At 45.2% G+C, this 15126-nt stretch overlaps 1 protein-coding gene across 4 annotated transcripts in view; it reads right to left on the bottom strand.

Moving 5' to 3' along the window:
- Positions 1-4476: 4476 nt before the first annotated feature.
- Positions 4477-15126, bottom strand: part of SLC13A4 (solute carrier family 13 member 4) — a 46737-nt gene continuing 36087 nt past the window's right edge. For 2 of the 4 annotated variants that reach the window (XM_002751957.7, XM_009003006.5), the window contains exons 12-16: positions 14812-14909; positions 14468-14592; positions 9010-9171; positions 7322-7459; positions 4477-4925 (exon numbers count right to left, since the gene is read on the bottom strand). In XM_002751957.7, coding sequence (XP_002752003.4) covers positions 4788-4925; positions 7322-7459; positions 9010-9171; positions 14468-14592; positions 14812-14909 — 661 coding nt within the window. In that variant the 3' untranslated portion in view covers positions 4477-4787. The remainder of the gene's footprint in view (positions 4926-7321; positions 7460-9009; positions 9172-14467; positions 14593-14811; positions 14910-15126) is intronic. The other 2 variants (XM_078343696.1, XM_078343697.1) reach the window with 1 other exon arrangement.

The following is a 15126-nucleotide window of genomic DNA, read 5'->3' as shown; positions in this document are numbered from 1 at the left end:
TTCACCATTCACATCCCCTCTCCTAGTTCTGTGTTCTTGGCAGCAGCGAAAAGGACCTCAAGCCCTCAGGCAAGATGATCTTCCCTGAGATATATCTTGGACGAACCCAGAACCATCATAGATTTGAGGGTGTAGTTGAAAATCCCTACTGTGAATGGGGTTTGTGGTACTGAAAGTTACCCCTTCCCTGGGATTTTTGTAGGAACCCTTGCCACACAGATCAATGGAGTGGTGGGAAGAAGCACCACAAGACATGCCTTTTTTTTTTTTCTTTGAAAAATGTTTGAAAGCTCCTACTAATACTGTTAGGAAAACGTCTGCGACATTTGACCATAAAATGAGAGTTACTCAAGATACTAGTGCGGATTACTCTGACGTGTGAAATACAAGACTTCAAGATTGATGCTGAAGACTTCAGGAAACTTAATAAATACATTGAGCTTGAACAACTTATCCCTAAACTGTATTCCTCCCAAACAAAACAAAAACAAAGCGAGTGAAAAAACCTTTTTAAAAACTGTGAAAGAGGCTGAATTTTATAAATTGAATAGACCTTTCTTCTGATTGGATATTTTATGTTAGTAAGCAGTTACCTGATTCTGATTTAAAGGAGTAATTTTTTTATTCTCTTTTTCTACTCATTTACTCAATGAGTGTGTGTGACTATAGAGAAAAGTAGACTGTGTGGTTTTTCTGGTTGTCTGTACATGTTGGCTCATGGAGCATATGAACACGTGTAATGTTTTCATTTCCACTAAGCTGTTTGCTCCCTAGATACTATGCTAGTGTTTGTTTTTCTGCCGAGGTCTCCCACATTTTTACTGCCTTTTCTGAGTTATTCCTCCTGAAGGAACATTATATACTGTACTGGAGCAAATGAGGCTTTTCTTAAACTTTCAGTCTTGGGTTTTGCATGTAGTATTTCCATTCCTTGCAGATGAATGAGTTCTTTTTTTCTCTATTGACTATGAGGGCCGTGCCTTGCCGAAAGGAATAGGGTGGTGAAGGGAAAATATTTAGAGATCTTGCCTGGTCTTAATAGGGAGTTTGTAACACTTAGATTTTCAAGTGTTCAGTTTATACCTTTCCCAAATCTGACTGCAGTGTATTCAGTCAAGTATTGAAGACCTAACATACGGCATGTTTTGCAAGGAAAGAAAAATGAACTGAGAACAGTGAGACCTTGTGGAAATTCGCAGGGTGGAATGTTGCAAACCATGATTCCTGGACCTGCCTGAATCACAGCCTCAGTGGGAGGATCTCATGAAAGGTACAGTGCAGCTGCATCATCTTACACAGTTGTACAGGACTGGGACCAAAAAAGGTGCCGCCACATAAACAGTACATGCAGTGTGTTCAGTGTTCATTCAGTGAGGACAGCCCTACTGAGCTACCTGTGTGCTCAGATAGTCTTGGCTTTCTTTTTGAATTTCTTGGTGTACTGAGAGTGATTCTAGTGTTTAGAGACTTTTTTCAAACACCGCAGTCCCCAAATATGAAGCCAGCTACCTCATTTGTTGTATAGCTGAACAGACAGATTTGTTCTGATGTTGAAAGGAAAACTAGCTGTTTTTTATTTATTGAAAGTTGGTACATGAGTCTTTGGGATGTATAAATGCTAATGTGAAAGATGACATACCATGTACTTTATGTCAATTTAATAGAATTTCAAAGGCAACTTTGACTAAGCAAATTTGATAGAGAATTGACTTAAGAATAAATAAGATGCCCTGTAATCCCAGCGCTTTGGGAGGCCAAGGCGAGTGGATCACGAGGTCAAAAGATCGAGACCATCCTGGTCAACATGGTGAAACCCCCGTCTCTACTAAAAATACAAAAAATTAGCTGGGCATGGTGGCGTGTGCCTGTAATCCCAGCTACTCAGGAGGCTGAGGCAGGAGAATTGCCTGAACCCAGGAGGCAGAGGTTGCGGTGAGCCGAGATCGCGCCATTGCACTCCAGCCTGGGTAACGAGCGAAACTCCGTCTCAAAAAAAAAAAAAAAGAATAAGATGCAACTGTACTTAGTGACTTTGGCTCACACTTCCATATCCATAAAATATTAGAAGATAAAATCAAATTACAACATATTTGCAAGAGACACATGACTATTAAGGAGGGCTAGACATTATCCAACAATGGAGTGATTTCGATGACAAGGAGTTATTAATCATACCTGCCAATTCCTGTCACTGGAGTGGGCAGCCTTGCCTGGCTTGAATCTCTAGTTCTGGGAAAGAACAGTGCTGTGCTTGAGAGCAGTTAGTAGACCAGACTGAAATAAACGCTCTTTCTAAATTGGCATTCACTACTCAGAGCACCTGGCAGCAGTTGCTGCTGGGAAGTTGGCACAGCTTTCCCTTCAGGAATGAGTCAGGTTCTCACATAGTTGAATACTGGCCAGTAATTCCAAGTCCACTTAATTCTAAATCAACTTTTCTTTCTCTCTCATACTCCCAGAATCTCATTGATTATCTATGCCTTTGTCCTATTGTCTGCTTTGGGGCCAAAGGATCTGAGTTCTGTAATGGGAAATAAATGTGATGTTTGGCTGCTCTGATGAGAGGAGTAACACTCTGACTCTTTTGAAAATTTAAAGCAAAATGACTTTAGAGATGTTGACTGGATCAAATCAGCTGTTGGACAAATAATTTTGGCCTAAGCTAACTCACTAGGCAGAAGCACGAAGGCTCCCATTCACCCTGGTCAGTCACATTCTGTGGTTGGAGCAGATGCGTGTGGTTGTATCTTTTGCTCCAAAAGAAACTTTACAACTCACAGATGCTTGATCAACTAAGGGAGTGATTTTATAGATAAATTATTGTGGGAAAACTGCCTGTGCTGTCAATAGTAACTTAAAATCACTAAAACAGTGCAGTAATTTTAGAGGATTCCCTTTCCCATAAAACGTATTTAACAAGCAACTGATGGTAGAAATAAAAAATATGTAATGGCAACAAACTAGAGGGATTGAGAGGTATAGCTAGACATGTAGCAAGGTATCTATCATGGAGAAATGGCATGGTCTTCAGAAAGAGAAAGAAGCCTTGATTTCCAGACAGATTTTTCTCACGGGACACATTTATTGAGCACTTAGAGCTTACTACATTGTAGAAGTTGCTGGGGGATTTCAAGAGACATAGACATCTCTTCTCCCTCAAGGAGCTCATGTAGGGACTTGTAGGAAGTGACAGATGTGTTTGGACCTTTGGCTACTACCTAGTACTTTGTTTTCTCAGGAACAAACTACTTATTAAATCCAGAAGCAGCCAGGCTCGGTGCCTCACACACTTTGGGAGGCCCAGGCAGACAGATCACGAGATCAGGAGTCTGAGACCAGCCTGGCCAACATGATGAAATCCCATCTCTACGAAACATACAAAAAATTAGCTGGGTGCAGTGGCGTATGCCTGTAACTCCAGCTACTCGGGTGGCTGAGGCAAGAGAATCACTCAAACCCAGGAGGCGGAGGTTGCAGTGAGCCGAGATCATGCCATTGTACTCCAGCCTGGGTGACAGAGCAAGACCTCGTGTCAAAAAAACAAAAACATAAGTAAGCCAATCTAATATAATAATAGTGCTGTGGTCTTAATTATAGTTTTGGTCTCTTTTATGAGACAGGAATTTTCCCTCCATCCCAAAACTTAACCAAGGCAATGGTATTTGTAGTTAGTGACAGGTGGAGAGAGATGCTAATCTCAACGTATCTTCTTTCTTGACTTCCCTTTCTTTTGACAAATAGAACAACACCGGCCTCTTTCTGAAAGGGAACACTATATCTTTATGGGAATATGGTGCCAAGGTAAAGGGGAGCCGTTGAAGACGGAAGCTTAAAAGGGAAAGTAGTGATGAAACAGTACTGACTGCCATGAAGAAGACCTACTAAGAACACCTTCTTGTGGAGAGAATGGAGAGAACTTAGCATAGAAGCACTTAAGACAAAGGAGCTGACAGCTGGGCGCAGTAGCGCACACCTGTAATCCCGGTACTTTGGGAGGCCGAGGTGGGTGGATTACCTGAGGTCAGGAGTTTAAGACCAGCCTGGCCAACATGGTGAAACCCCGTCTCTACTAAAAATACAAAAAGCTAGCCGGGCATGGTGGCAGGTGCCTGTAATTCCAGCTACTCAGGAGGCTGAGACAGGAGAATTGCTTGAACCTGGGAGGTAGAGGTTGCAATGAGCCAAGATGGTGCCACTGAACTCCAGCCTGGTCAACAGAGCGAGACTCTCAAAAAAAGAGACAGGAGCTGACATTAGGTTTCAAGTTCTGGGTGAGGTTTTCCCCCAAAAGAGATGTCACTGGTTTCACTCTGCCTTGGTAGGATGACTTGGGTATCTTTCCACTCCTAGGAAGGCATTAGGAATAACATAAAACCTAGTAGGTTTGCAAGGCTTAACCTCTGAAGGGCAACTAAGACAGGCTTTCTTTTCCTGTCTTATAACGAATTGATTACAAAGATGAGATACAACATTAGGTTTTCTTTGTCTTCTTTTTTTAACTTAATTTTTATTTTTTTTCTGTGAGCCTATGGCTTATATTGAAACTTTAGGTTTTCTTGAGCTGTGGTGCTGAGGGTGGGAAGACACTAACAGCTAAGCCTGTATTGTGGTTGTTGGAGGATTCCTGCAGTTCACTTGAGGTGGCAGAATCTTCTGGTGGAGAGATGCCCTCCCACGTGGGTCTGGGGTTGTGTGCTCCTGGTGGTTCTAGTGGTTTTCTCTGCCTGTGGTCCAGATTCTGCTGGGTACTGGTGGCTTCTGTGGTTGGGCCGGTTTGTGCACTTGCGTTAGGCTTGATCAGTGATGTTACTGACCTTCGCCCATGCTGGATAACTGTCCAGGTGGAAGAGGCTAATTCCCCAGGTGTTGATGGCCACCATTACTATCACCAGTCCAATGATATTGACTCCCAGGCCAGCTTTCACCTACAGGACACAAACCAGCACACCCTAGTCACTCTGACCAGCAGCAGCACAGATACCCAAATCCCCCTTCTGAACCCACAGCCTATGCCTTGTGGCCTAGATTGGTTCCCAGTCACTGCCTGGGGTGCTGTACATTGCCTTGTAGGGTTCACAGGACTGAAAGGACTAGAAAGGGATTGGGGCTGGGAAGGGGCAATTAGAGTCATCTCTACTTTATGCTTACAGCTTTCTCACTAGGCTTCAAGTGGAAGCCTAGAGGTATGTTAGTTACTTGGAACACCCACCTGTGGAACGTGAAGAGGTATTTCTGCAGCTCACTGAGTGGGCAATGTGTTAAACAAAACTAACGAGTTATCTTTAAAGCAGGAACTTCTCAGCTCCTATGCACTAATACAGGGAACTTGTAGGAGGGGCTATATTACATGAAGCCTTTGCCACTGTTAACCTTTTTTTTAATTCTTCTTAATGTTATACCTGAACACTGTTACCTTTTTAAAGGAACAGCTCATGGGTTCCTTTAATAGTGTACCTTGGGTTCACCTGGGGAAACAGTTCAGCTGCCTCTGCTCAGCTCTTCCTCAGGAATGGGACACAGGCATGCTAGCTGCAGTGGGGCCTTTGCTGCTTTCCTCTGAGGGAACTGCACCTCAGTGACTCTTCACTTCTGCCATGACATTGACACTCCGGCTGAAGTAGGGGATGTGAGGGATGACGGGCTGGCAGAGCCAGATGGAAAAAATGTGTACTGTAAGGATAGCTGGCATCCTTCCAAGGAGTAACCAGGCATACAGCATGTAGCCAAAACAAGTCACTAACTGGCATTAAGTTGGGAAAACTGCAAGGGGAAAATGAATGCTGGGAAATTGTTTCAAGCAAATGGCTAGACGTGTCCTCTCTCTCCTGCCTCTGGCTGGGGCAGTGAATAATACTGGCCCGCTGGGCCTTTTGGCATGGAGAACAGCCCATGTTTTCCCACAGGTGAGAGAGGGCAGGTTCTAGCAGAGCTAAATTAGGGAGTGTTAGAGTTGAAAGGGACCCCCTGGAGCATCTGGCTGGAACCTTGTCATTTAGCAGAGGAGGAAATTGAAATCAAGGTAGTGCCCAAGCTGGGAATAGAACCCAAGACTGGCTCACTTCTTGTGACCTGGTACCTTTGAAAATTACTGTCTCTGATCATTTGATTCCAGTGTAGAAAGCTAGGGGTCAGTGGTGGGGGCACACAGCTGAGGAAGTGGGAAACAGGAGAGAGCTGGAGTAGAGCTCAGTGTGAGCAGACTGAGAGTTACGTAGTAAGATGGAAGGGGAGAGGGATGGCTGGGACATCGCCTTCTGGGAATTATCACGGATGACTTAGATGAGCAGTTTGAACAGTCGAAAGGACCTGAATAGGCTGGGTGTGGTGGCTCACCCCTGTAATCCTAGCACTTTGGGAGGCCAAGGCAGGCAGATCACTTGAAGCTAGGAGTTCAAGACCAGCCTGGCCAACATGGTGAAACCCCGTCTCTACTAAAAATACAAAAATTAGCTGGGCATGGTGGCGCATACCTGTAGTCTAAGTTACTCTGGAGGCTGAGGTATGAGAATCATGAGAATCACTTGAACCTGGGAGGCAGAGGTTGCAGTGAGCTAAGATTGCGCCACTGCACTGCAGCCTGGGTGAGAGTGAGATTTGTTTCTTTACAGGGCTGCTGAGAACAAGTTTGGCTCCCATGGAAAAAAAAATTGTCAGACTATCAGTAATTTGTATCAGTGTTTTCCATCCTTTCCCCAACCCCCTCTGCTCTGGATATTAAGTATAGCAGCAGGTGTATAGGTTGAGGAGCAGAAGGTAGAATGGCCCAGCGCTAGTCAGCAGCAAACGATCTGAAAGCCATCTTTTGTGATCCCCGCTGAAAATGAAATGAATTGTGGATGCTTCATTTTCCATTGTTGCTTCAGGGGTTTCTTGTCTAGGGGGTGAGTTGAGCAGAAGAATCCTGTTTTCTTAAAGTATCTTTCACCCTAGGTTCATACACTTTCTCATTCTCATCTTCTGTGAATAACCAGTAGCTTTCTGAATAAATGTCTCCACTGGCCCAATGAAGAAAACAAAGGCAAAACTTGTTTGTGCAGGCTCATGCCTTCTGGAACTGGGCCTGTGTCTATTCCAGCTTTCTCTACTTAGGTACCCACTTCCTTCCAGGTAGGGGTTGGGGGGAGCATATTCTTGCTATTCTTGATGCTTATGGACCAACCAAAAACCTTTTCATAGGTGCCATTCTTGGTACCACACTGCATTTGGTGTTGACAGGCTGGGGACATTGCCACAACATAAGGTTTAGAAGAAGACTGTGGAGTCGGTCATCCCTGTCCTCATGGCAGCTGGGCCTGGCAGGGAGAGGACACCCCAAACTCACCATATCTTTGATCTGGCAGTGCCCATAACTGAAGACGATGGCATTAGGGGGATTGCCCACAGGCAGCATCACTGCAAAGGAGATGCACATGGTGACTGGGATCAGGGTGTAGAGGGGGTTAATGTGCAGCGTTTCAGACTAGAAGAGAGAATTCACAGAAACATTAACGAGATTAGGCTTGCATTTCCTGTGCTTAACATCTCGAGCTTGCCTTAATGATGGCTTGGTGCTGGCCAACCTTAGCAGGACACTGGAGGGGTGGTTAGTTCTCTGCCCTCTGGGGCATGCAGTGCCCTTGGGAACCTGAATAGGCCGATGCTGCTCGCTTGCTCCACATGAAATATGGCTTTGAGTTACTTCCAGAAGAGATGTTTGATTTTTTGGTGTTACTCTAAGGAAGTGGTTCCTAAACTTTGTTCTTTAGCTGAGATTTCCTTTCCTCAAACCCGAATCTCATGAATCATTGCTTTGATTGAAGTGGCTCCCTCAGTCTTAGGATATGGAACTAAGGGTTTGTTCCCCTGCGGAAGATGATTGCTTTCTATGGGATTTGAATCCATGGTCCTGATCTCAATGTTGCCAAGTTGTTTTTCTTTTTCTGAGATGTAGTTTTGCTCTTGTTGCCCAGGCTGCAGTGCAATGGCACAATCTCAGCTCATCGCAACCTCTGCCTCCTAGGGTCAAGTGATTCTCCTGCCTCAGCCTCCCAAGTAGCTGGGATTACAGGCGTGTGCAACCATGCCCAATTAATTTTTGTATTTTTAGTAGAGATGGGGTTTTGCTGTGTTGGCCAGGCTGGTCTCAAACTTCTGACCTCATGATCTGCCTGCCTTGGCCTCCCCAAAGTGCTGGGATTATAGGCGTGTAGCCACCACGCCCAGTCAATGTTGTCCAAGCTTTAACTGTACTCTCTTGCTCATCCAAGCAAGGTGACAGAAGGGAGAAGCTGGGGTCAACTGAGCAATGAGCAAAGAGTGGGGCTGGGGTTGGAAACAGTCGTAGAAGACTATGTTGCTGGGGTGGGGAGGGGCCTTCATTTCCTGGATTCTGCCGCCCAGAATGGGACAGATGCAGCATTGGGTAAGATGCATCATCTTTCAGGTTGCTTGGCCAGGGTAAGATCTGGCCATTGCTCCCCTCCCCTATTCCATTCACAACAAATTGGTCTGAGGCTGTGGATCAAAGCTGACCTTGCTCCCAATCCTAAGAAGTCCCTGGAGGACAGTGAAACTCAGTGGAGGTGGTGGTGATCGTCTGAGTTGTGATCTCAGTCTTTGCAGCTGTGTGTGTTTTACCTCCATTTTCTGTGGCTGCCTTTTTGGCCCTACTCAGGTTTTATCTCAGGAGAGAAAGGTTGATAACGATCGTGGGGAATTGAAATGATAGGGTTGGAAGATTATTTTGTACATTCTTTGGTTTCCACTAAGGGCTGCCCCTAAACTAATCCTACTTTTTTTGGAAAAGGGCTTCTAGAACTCTTGCTATGATTTATTAATGTATCTTTTAATTTACTAGTTGCTATTTGAAAAACTTCATTTTTCAAAATAGGAATTGAACACCATTCAGTGAAGGCTGTGAGCAGGGACCAGAGGAGAGGGTACAGCCATGGCAGCTGTCCTGAGTCAGGCCTGCCACCCCAGGCCCCTGAGACAGCCTGTCTGGATATCTGGAGCCCTGCTGCTACTCACCAGGCTGCACAGGATGGGCAGGAAGATGGTGATGGTTGCTGGGTTGCTCACAAACTCGGTGACAATGGACACGAGGATGCATGCCAGCAGGGTGACAGCCCACGGTGGGAGGCTGCTCAGGGACAACATCTGGTTCCCAATCCACGTAGAGAGGCCAGAGCTCTGTAGGAAGAGGCGTTACAGTAAGAAGGGAGGACAAGTACATCCCAGGTAGAATTCTTAGACTTCAGAAGGTCAGGGACGTTGGAAGGCTGGACCACCAGGGATCCTCTGATCTTTAGTCTGACTGGAGCCAGAGATATTCCTGATGTTTATGATTTGATCATTTTTATAGCTCAGAAAATATTTTTTATGATTGCACAACATTCAATCTTTGGGTTTTGTCATGCGGCGTGGAGAGCCACCCACTGTAATTGCCATGATCTTTCTTAGGACTTTGCCGCGACAGCTTGTCAGAGGTTAGAGATCTTTGCTTCTCAACTTTAGCCCCTCAACTTCAATCTCATTACTCTTTCCCTACCTCTGACACCCTTTCCCTGTGCATTGATTTGACAATGCCCTTCACAGAGTGCCAAGTATGGCCCTTTATTCTGCTTTTGAAATCAGTTTATTTTGTTACCTAAAAAAGGGAAAAATATATCAGCATCTGTGGATCGTAGCCTTTCCTGTGTTTTTAGGGAGATGAACAGGCAGGGCTGAGCACTGGAGGTTTTACATGAGTAATAAAGTAGAGGGGGATAAATCTATTTCCACTTATTGGAGAAGGTGCCTCCTAAGTGCCATTGAGGCTGGTCATTCAGCCCCAACCTGTTTTAGGTTCAAATCCCATCATGGCTGACATTACTTCTACTATCTGCCAGGATTTCTCTTTTTCTTTTTCAGATGAGGGTCTTGCTCTATTGTCCAGGGTCCAAACTGACTGCAGTGGCAAGATCACAACTCACTGCCATCTCAGCCTCCCAGGTTCAAGCAGTCCTCCCACCTCAGCCTTTCAAGTAGCTGGGACCACAGGCACATGCCACCACACCCTGCTGTTTTTATTTGTAGAGACAGGGTCTTGGCATGTTGTCCAGACTGGTCTCAAACTCCTGGGCTCAACTGATTCTCCCACCTTGGCCTCCCAAAGGGCTGGGATTACAGGTATGAGCCACTGCACTTGGCCTGCCACTGCTTTTTGAAGACACAGATATGAAGGCATGTTGACCATCCTGATTATTTTTCACAAGAAACAGTTACACACATCCTCTTAAAAATGAGCATTCCGGCCGGGCCCAGTGGCTCAAGCCTATAATACCAGCACTTTGGGAGGCTGAGGTGGGCGGATCACTTGAGGTAAAGAGTTCAAGACCAGCCTGGCCAATATGGTGAAACCCAATCTCTACTAAAAATACAAAAATTAGCCAGGTGTGATGGCACACGCCTATAATCCCAGCTACTCAGGAGACTGAGGCAGGAGAATCACTTGAACCCAGGAGGCAGAGGTTGCAGTGAGCCAAGATTGTGCCATTGTACTACAGCCTGGGTGACAGAGTGAGACTCTGTCTCAAAAAAATAAAAAATAAGAAAATGAATATTCCCACTTGGAATGATTAATTTGGTTGGAAGATGCTCACCTGCCAATAGGGAGGGCTACCTCCCTGTCCTAAAAAATGAAGGGTACCATTGAGTTTTTAATTAATAAGTCCAGATTGCCATATGCATCCTGCTTCCCTTCCTCTCTCTCTCCTATGGTGACAGGCTCTGCCTTTCCCCATGGCACCCTAGAAACTGCGAATGCAATGAAGATATGGAGAGCAGGGGCAGAAACCAAGGTGAGACATTTATGATTCCTCAAGCTCTCAGGCCTGCTACGCATGTTTTACTCTGAAAGACCGCCTTCCCCACTTGTCAGCATGCTACCTTTTCTCGTCTCTTCCAAAGGCATCAAAAGCTCATTTCATCTCTACAGTACCCTGGCCACCTCCTGGCGAGCTTATAGACAACTGAGGGCCAAAGGCCTTCAGAATTCTCTCTGTTGTAGCCACTTCACCTTGTAGAACTTTGCTTCCTTTTTTTCTCTCAACTGGCTGAGAGCTTACAAACCCAATATGTGCAGACTGCATCAATTAATGCTTGTTTCAGAGCCTCACGGCCTCCAGGAACTCTTCAATTGTTCCCTATAGTAATGCATTAAACCTTGCTCATTGGACAGAGGCAGGAGGGGAAGAACGGTCAGTTGAGTGAAAATGGTACATTTTATAAAGAAATAGAGATTTACTTAACATGTTATCCAGACAATACTGGTAAGTAAAGTGAAGTAATTTTTTTTTCTTTTAGACAGAGTTGTGCTCTGTCGTCCAGAGTTTGGCTGGAGTGCAGCGGCACCATCTCAGCTCACTGCAGCCTCCACCTCCTGCGTTCAAACAATTCTCATGCCTCAGCCTCCCCAGTACCTGGGATTACAGGCCTGCACCACCATCCCTGGCTAAATTTTTTTTTTTTTTATAAGATGGAATCTTACTCTGTGGCCCAGGCTGGAGTGCAGTGGCGTGATCTTGGCTCACCGTGACCTCTGCCTCCCACGTTCAAGCAATTCTCCTGCCTTAACCTCCTGAATAGTTGGGATTACAGGTGTGTGCCACCATGCCCAGCTAATTTTTGTATTTTTAGTAAAGATGATGTTTCAGCACATTGGCCAGGCTGGTTTCAAACTCCTGACCTCAGGTTATCCACCGCCTCAGACTCCCAAGGTGCTGGGATTATAGGCGTGAGCCACCGTGTCCAGCCCCCAGCTAAATTTTTTGTATTTTTTAGTAGAGACAGTGTTTCAGCATGTTGGCCAGGCTGGCCTCGAACTCCTGGCTTCATGTGATCCTCCCATCTCAGCCTCCTACAATGCTGGGATTATAAGCGTGAGCCACCACACCCAGCCTAGTAAAGTGAAATAATTTAATGGTAGTTATTTTTCCAGCAGAACTATTTTATACGATAATTTGAAATAAATTAGACTGCAAAGTTAGGGAAAAAAACAAACCAGAGGAAGTCTTAATTTTTTAAACTCTTGGTGTGAAAACATTTTACACTGGATTTTCTTCACTAATGTCAAGACTGAAATTATTTCAAACTCAGTAGGAATCACATATATGCTACCTAAATTATTATTAAAATTAGTAGTAGGATTTATAGAAATAACTGTACTGTCTCTAATATGTGCATAATTTGTGTGTGTGTGTCTGGCAGGGGATAGGGTCTTCCTCTGTCACCCAGGCTGGAGTGCGGTGGTGGGATCTTGGCTCACTGCAGCCTTAAACTCCTCTCACCTCAGCCTCTTGAGTAGCTGGGACTACAGGTGTACATCACTATACTGAGCTAAATTTTGTTTTTGTAGAGAGAGGGTCTTACTATGTTGCCCAGGCTATTCTCAAACTACTGGACTCAAGCAATCCTCCAGCCCTGGCCTCCCAAAGTGCTGGGATTACGGGCATGAGCCACTGTGCCCAGCCCAATTTTGTTTTAAAAAAATAAAATCTTGCCAGAGGCCAAAACTAACAACTGAAATTCAAGAGAGATAAATATAAATATCCTGAACTTGGAATTAGAAATATTGATAGCATATATTTAGGATGGGTTGAAGGTCTAGTAATGACTATCAGTTAAAAGAACGAAGGGTTCTAATTGACTACAGTTTTAATATAAATGTTGACATGAGTGCCAAGGATGCTATATAAAAGCTTCCATAAAAATGCAGGGTGGTGCTTGAATTAGAGGTGAGAGGTGGGGCTTGGGTAATGTGACTACACCACTTGGCAGTAGACTGACCACCCCATGGACCATGTTTGAATAAGGCCAGGTGTAGTGAGTCCTGAGGAGAGAGACCAGATGGTATGGGTCACAACTTCTTGATTTTTTTATGTTAATAATTATTAGCTAGGAGAGGGTCCCAGAGAACAGAGCTAGAGCTAACAGTAGACAGACCAGATGCAGAAGACTTGAGCTGAAAATGAGGAACAACTATTCTTTGTTCCCTGAATAGGGAGTACTTTGTCACTGGAAGTGTCCAAGCCAGAGGTACCATCGGGGCAAATCTCACCGTCGGTAAGAGATAGGACTCATTGTTTTCTAAGGTTCTCCTTAGTCTAGTATTTTGTGATCTTATTATTAATAATGCAGATAGTATTTTTGGCCATCAAAAGTGAACCAAGCCGGGCGCGGTGGCTCGTGCCTGTAATCCCAGCACTTTGGGAGGCCAAGGTGGGCAGATCTTGGTAAAATGCCAACATGGTAAAATGCCATCTCTACTAAAAATAAAAAAATTAAGTTGGGTGTTGTGGTGCATGCCTGTGATTCCAGCTACTCAGGAGTCCGGGCACAAGAATTGCTTGAATCCGGGAAGCAGAGGTTGCAGTGAGCCGAGATGGCACCACTGTACTCCAGCCTAGGTGACAGAGTGAGACCCTGTCTTAAAAAAAAAAAAGAACGAAGTTTGGCACGGGTTAATGCTTGTAGACAAGGTGGAGGGAGAAATAGTCTGAACCTTAACCGAATTCATTCTTAGGACTGTTTTCTATTTCAGAGAGAGCTAACACTTTAGGAAATTCAACCATTGCCCCACATCCCCACCTTACTTAAAAGATCTCATCCCTAGGCCAGGTGTGGTGGTTCATGCCTGTAATCCCAGCACTTTGGGAGGCCGTGGCGGGCAGATCACGAAGTCAAGAGATTGATACCATCCTGGCCAACATGGCAAAACTCTGTTTCTACTAAAAATACAAAAATTAAGTAGGTCTGTTGCGTGCACCTCTAGTCCCAGCTTCTCAGGAAGCTGGGGCAGGATAATCGCTTGAACCCGGGAGGTGACAGCTGCAGTGAGCCAAGACTGCACCACTGCACTCCAAGCCTGGTGACAGAGTGAAACTTGGTCTCAAAAAAAAAAAAAAAAAAAAAAAAAATCTCATCCCAAATTTTCCCAATCAGAAAATCCAGAAGCATTTACATTTACATCAGCTTTAGCCTAGATTTTCCAAAGGGGCTCAGCTTATGTATGTGGACAGACAGTTCACCATGTATCACCTGGAGCATCTCTAGTCCATTGCAGAGATCTCCTATTACCACTCCTATTACCTGTGACCTGTGTCATCTCCCGTTACCCTCTCCTATTGCTACTGTCAAATCCCAGAAGATGGCTACAAACTCCAATAAACCTTTTGCTTGCAGCAGCCTGGGCCCCACAGCTGAAGTATCATTGCCCGTGTGTCATGACTATGTGGCACAGCTGATTGTTCCTCTGTTCCTAGTAGTGCTAACTGCGAAGCTTAGGGCAGGAGAGGACATCCATCCTGCTCTATTGCTTCCCTTCCCAGGGACTCGGTGAACATTTACTTCTCAGCTCCTTGAGTCTTTCCTCCCATGGCCATAATGACTCATTAGGTAAAGATGCTCGAAAAGTATTTGACCCATAAGAACAGAATTCAAGAGTTACCTTGCTACCAGAAGCCAGAGCATAGCCTCCCCCCACCAGAATGACAATCTCCCAGGGCATGGTCTTCTGGAAGTCCTTCCACGTGATGATGGGCTCAGTCCCCAGTAAGCTCTCCCGGTTCTCTCCTGGATTAGCGAGAGATATGAAGCCAGATAAGCCCTGATGGGCATGATTTGTGGAGATAGGAGCCTAATTGGTGAGGTGGATGATTTGGGATACTGCTCTGCTATTTGTAGGGGTGGGAATCTGAAGGACCTTGGTAAATCTCTTTGGCAGTATTATTCTGATTTGGGTATTCTTCAACTAGAGCCACCCCCAACTTCTTCCCTTGAACCTTCTCTCACCATCATTCTTTTTCCCAAAGCAGGGCTTCTTTGCTGGAATGAGGAAGAGGAGGAAGCCGAGGAAGACAGAGACTGTGGCATCAGTGCGGTAACCTTTCCTAGTAAGGAGACAAGCATAGCTGAGGAGAAGGTTCAGGAATTCTCAGGAGTACACAATGTCTCGGGGCAGTCTGTCTGAACACCGTGCCTCTTTCTAGGACTTAGTCTAGAGGTGACATTAACCTTAGTTCTTGCCAGTTGCTGCCACGCTATCCACAGTGGATTTAATGGGCAATGGTGAATGTCTGGAGGCAGGGCCTGGCTACAGTAGATGTC

This window comes from Callithrix jacchus, chromosome 11 (genome assembly GCF_049354715.1).
Source record: "Callithrix jacchus isolate 240 chromosome 11, calJac240_pri, whole genome shotgun sequence".
In the NCBI taxonomy this organism is placed as follows: Eukaryota; Metazoa; Chordata; class Mammalia; order Primates; family Cebidae; genus Callithrix; species Callithrix jacchus.
Note: the sequence above shows the minus strand (reverse complement) of the source record. Positions and strands in the feature narration are given on the sequence as shown.